Genomic DNA, 4,205 nt, shown 5'->3' on the forward strand with positions numbered 1-4,205 from the left:
CGGTACCCCATCACCACCCTGACCGCCAGCCGCCGTTCCACTTTTCGCAAAACACCTTGCGAGTGGCGACTGGCAGCCAGGTCGGCAGCCCAAACAGGGGCGCCATATAGGGCCATACTCCGCACGACCCCCATATAGAGCCGGCGCACCCTCTCACTAGGACCCCGCAGGTTGGGCAATAGGCGCGCCAACGCGCCCGCAACACGCTCCAACCTGGGGGCCAACGCGTCGAAGTGGGGCACGAAGCTCCAGTGGCTGTCCAGCCGGAGTCCGAGATATCTCATCTCGGACCCGATCTGGACATCGGCCCCGCCTACCCGGACCAACGCTCCGGGCGGAGGGCGGTCCCCACGCCTATGGCAGAAGGCCATGGCCTCTGTTTTGTGGGGGGCCACCTCCAGCCCGAGCGCCCGGATCTCGGCAACGACCACCGCAGCACCCAACTCGGCGAGACGGCTGGTCCTCGACCAATCTCGCCCCACTGCCAGGATATGCGTATCATCCGCGAAACAAGTCAAATATAATCCCGGTGGCAGTGGGGCCCTCAGAGCGGGGTCGTACCCCACGATCCACAGGTGCGGCCCGAGTACCGCACCCTGGGGCACGCCCCGCTCGACTTTCCAAACCCTAATGGCGCCCGACCGATCTACACACTCGATCGACCTCTCCCGGAGATAGTCCCCTATGATATTACTAACTACCGGGGGGACCCGGTGCCTTTCAAGGCCTTCCATTATCGTCCTATGGGGCAGGGTGTTGAACGCGTTCACTATATCTAACGATATAGCGATCGCCACCCCGCCCCTTGACGTGGCCGACTGGGCGATGTTCCTAACCCTCTGAATGGCATCTATAGTGCTCCTCCCTTGTCGAAAACCAAACTGCCAGTCGGCCACGTCAGGACCATCCCGGGAGAGGTGATCCGTCAATCTCTTTGCGATTATCGTTTCTAGGATCTTACCCACTACATCCAACAAAACGATCGGCCGGTACGCCGAGGGCTCCCCTTCGGGTCGCCCCTCCTTTTTTAAGAGGACCAGCCGTCCCCGCTTCCACAAATCCGGAAACTTCCCTAACTTCAGACAGGCGCTGAAGAGGCATCTCAATCTATCTCCCAAAAATGGGAGTGCCAAGGCCCAAGCCCGGCCCGGGATGCCGTCAGGGCCTGGTGCAGTGTTGCGAGCACTGACCCTCTTGACGGCATAAACGAGCTCCTCGTCCGAAACCCCCATATCGTCGGTCCACTGAAGGTGGGCCGACGACCCGGAGCGCGTCGGTGGATTTTCGTCGCGCGGAAATAAAGTTTCCACGACGCGCCCCAGTAGCTGGGGGTCGAGGCTCCCCGCAACCGGCGGGGCGTATGGCCTAAGTTTACCCATAACTAACTTATATGGCCGCCCCCACCGGTCCCGCTCAAGAGAGCCGAGGAACTCGTCCCAGGCTCGATCCTTGGACTCCCTGATGGCTTTCTTGTAAGCCGCTACCCCCTCCCGGTAGCAGCCCCAAAGTTGCTGCTCCCTCGCGGGGTCGCGGTTGCGTCTCCGTCGGGCGCGCAAATACTGACGACGCAATGGCAGACATGCTGCGCGCAATTGCGCTATCTCCCCCGTCCACCAGTACGCCGCCCGACGCGGGCAAGGGGTGGCCCGGGGCATCGCTACGTCGCAGATATCCTGCATGGTGCCCCGGAACCACTGAGCCTCGCCCTCGACGTCCGCGACCTCCCCAGCCGGAGAAGCCGGCCAGCTAACCGCGAGGGCCGCAGCCACCATCATGTCGCTGTCTAGCCTCCTCAGCGCCCATCTTTTCGGCGGTGGGCGTCCACCCCGACGACGCCGGGTTTCGGAGGAGAACTGTATGCGGATGTAGAGATGATCGCTTAAAGTTTCAGTCTCCTCCTCCACCCGCCAGCTCGCAACCATGCGCGCGACCGCAGGGGAGCCCCAGGACAAGTCCACCACAGACTCACCCTGAGGCCGCACGCATGTGCTCGCCGAGCCCCTGTTGAGCAACAGGAGCCCTTGCGCCGCCGCCCAATCCAGGGTTACCTGGCCTCTCGCGTCGGTCCTCGGGGAACCCCACTCGCGAGCCTTCGCGTTGAAGTCCCCGAGGACCAGAACGCGTTGGGTGGGGCAACGCGACACTAACTGCCCCACCCTATCCAGCAACTCCTCATACTGTGCGAGAGGCCAGCTGGGTGGTGCGTAGACGCCCACCACCACTACATCCCCCCATCGAACCGCGACGGCTCCCCTACCCGCTGCAATCGCGGTACAGGGGGGGGAGCCGGATGCCCCACGCGACACTATCGCGACAAGTGCTCCGCGACCCTCCGCGTCCGCGAACCAGTTAGGCTGGTCCGGGACGCGGTAGGGCTCCGCCACGATCCCGATCGAACAATTCCACTCGGCGAGGGTGTGCAGGAAAACGTCCTGGGCCCCCGCCGAGTGGTTCGCGTTTCCTTGCAGAATGGGGCTCAATGGCCCCATCACTGGCATCCCTCCTCAGCCACCTCCATGGCGCTTTCATCGGCGTGCGTGGCCTCTTGTGTTGTGGCTTCCCCGGTGGCTATTTGCGCCCTCCCCTCTTCTCTTCCAGGCTCGATGTCCCTTCTCTCTTCTCTTGCAGTACTAGCAGCTTTCGCCTTCACTTTTTCTGGTGCAGCTGCGTTCTTCCTTCTCGGCGGTTTGGGGGCACACCCAGCCGCTCCTAGGCGATGCGCGTCCGGCCTCCCAAGGTCGCTACAGAGGGGGCACTTTAGCTTGTTGCCGCACTCTGCGGCTTTGTGCCCCCCCTCTCCGCATGCGTAGCAGCGTCCGGAACGGACGACCGCCTCGCCGCACTGCGCCGCCGTGTGCCCCTTCTGAAGGCAGCGGAAACAATGCATCGGGCGGGCCGCTAATATCTCGACCCGCGCCGACGTCCACCCGATCCTGATACGTCCCGCTGCCTCCGCCTTCTTCGCGGTCGTCAGTGGACAGCGGACCCACACAGTGCCCATGGTGTTCCGGGCCCTCCTGATCTCCCCAACATTGATTTCTTGGGGAGTGCAATCTCCTAGCTTCGCCAGGGCTTCTGCTACTTCCTCTCTCTCAATCGAATCGTCCAGGTTTAATAGGCGCAGCTCCGTCGTCTTGACCGGGTTTGCCACCCTGACCTCGGCCTCTCGGAAGACTTCCCTTAGTCTTTCTGCTAGCTTTGCCGCCTTGGACTTGTTTTCTTCGCCGGGGATACCTAACACCAGTCCTCCAGTGGCCGCTTTCCTTATCTTGAACTCACCAATGCCCATATTGGTGAGTTCCTGGGGGGGCACTGCCTCCCTTGCCTTCTTCAGCACCTGGGAGTAGGTCGTCTGACCCCCAGGTGCTACCGTGAGGGTTACCGCTGCCGTCCTCGGCGGGCGCGGTACCCTAACCCTCTTTTGGGGCGCTGGCTGTGCCGGTTTGGTGCCCGTTACCCCTGGTCTTGCCAGAGGCCGGTTATCTGGCATCCTTGCCGCCGACGTCGCCCCTGCCGCAGTCTGCGTCACCTTCTTCGTCTGCTGCCTCGCCTTCCTGCCCAAAACCGTGGTCCACAACTCGTCCTTTTTGCCCTGTTGGGGTGCAGGCCCTGAGGGGGCGGCCGCTGGGACAGCGCTCAGAGCCGCTCTACTGGTCCCCTTCACTTCAGGGTTCATCCTCCTCGGCGCGGGTCTTGGCCGCGGTGGCGGTTTGGGCTGATCTCTGCGCTGCGCGCTGCTACTGCCCTGTATCCCCCTCGCTACTCCCTTCAGCTCAGCTGACAGCTCCTCTACTTTCCTCATCAGCTGAGCGACCACATCTTCCAGTCCCGACTTTTGAGCTTTGCTCTCCTCTGACGTCGTATTCTGGGTTACTGCCGTGTCTTCCCTGGACGGCTTCCTCACTGTTGGTAGGTCCCCCGACCTCGCCTCGTGCTCCTCCGCACGCTCTGGGCCCGTTGCTGTCTCCAGCGGCTCAGCATCGCTCAGAGGTCGCAGCTGCTCAATCTCCATCGTTGGAGCATGCTGAATCGCCTCCGTCGGGCTCAGTAATACCCGTGGCGGGCTGTTGGTAGCAACCACCAACCGCCTCTTAACATCTTCCCTCTCCGACTCAGAGGACGACAAGACCCTCCTGCGCGTCCTCCTCACCGGTCCAGCTCTGGTCTCCTCCTGGTGCGGCGCTACGCCGGATGAGATCCCCTTG

The 4,205-nt window shown here is 62.7% G+C and overlaps 1 protein-coding gene across 1 annotated transcript; it reads right to left on the bottom strand.

Annotated features, from left to right (window-relative positions):
• Nucleotides 1-354: 354 nt before the first annotated feature.
• Nucleotides 355-2,489, bottom strand: LOC143264186 (uncharacterized). Its single transcript, XM_076530121.1, has 3 exons — nt 1,752-2,489; nt 562-932; nt 355-481 (listed from the first exon to the last, which is right to left on the bottom strand). The coding sequence occupies exons 1-3, from the start codon at nt 2,487-2,489 to the stop codon at nt 355-357; spliced, it is 1,236 nt and encodes a 411-aa protein (XP_076386236.1).
• Nucleotides 2,490-4,205: the final 1,716 nt, after the last annotated feature.

This window comes from Megachile rotundata, chromosome 1 (assembly GCF_050947335.1).
Source record: "Megachile rotundata isolate GNS110a chromosome 1, iyMegRotu1, whole genome shotgun sequence".
Lineage (NCBI taxonomy): Eukaryota > Metazoa > Arthropoda > Insecta > Hymenoptera > Megachilidae > Megachile > Megachile rotundata.

What these genes read in the sequence shown, in the direction of transcription:
- LOC143264186 (XM_076530121.1), bottom strand. Translation starts at nt 2,489, where the DNA reads ATGGGGCCATTGAGCCCCATTCTGCAAGGAAACGCGAACCACTCGGCG. An exon ending in TGGTGGCTGCGGCCCTCGCG is followed by an intron (nt 933 to 1,751) that starts GTTAGCTGGCCG and finishes ATAATCGCAAAG; the next exon opens with AGATTGACGGATCACCTCTC. An exon ending in CCGCACCTGTGGATCGTGGG is followed by an intron (nt 482 to 561) that starts GTACGACCCCGC and finishes ATATCCTGGCAG; the next exon opens with TGGGGCGAGATTGGTCGAGG.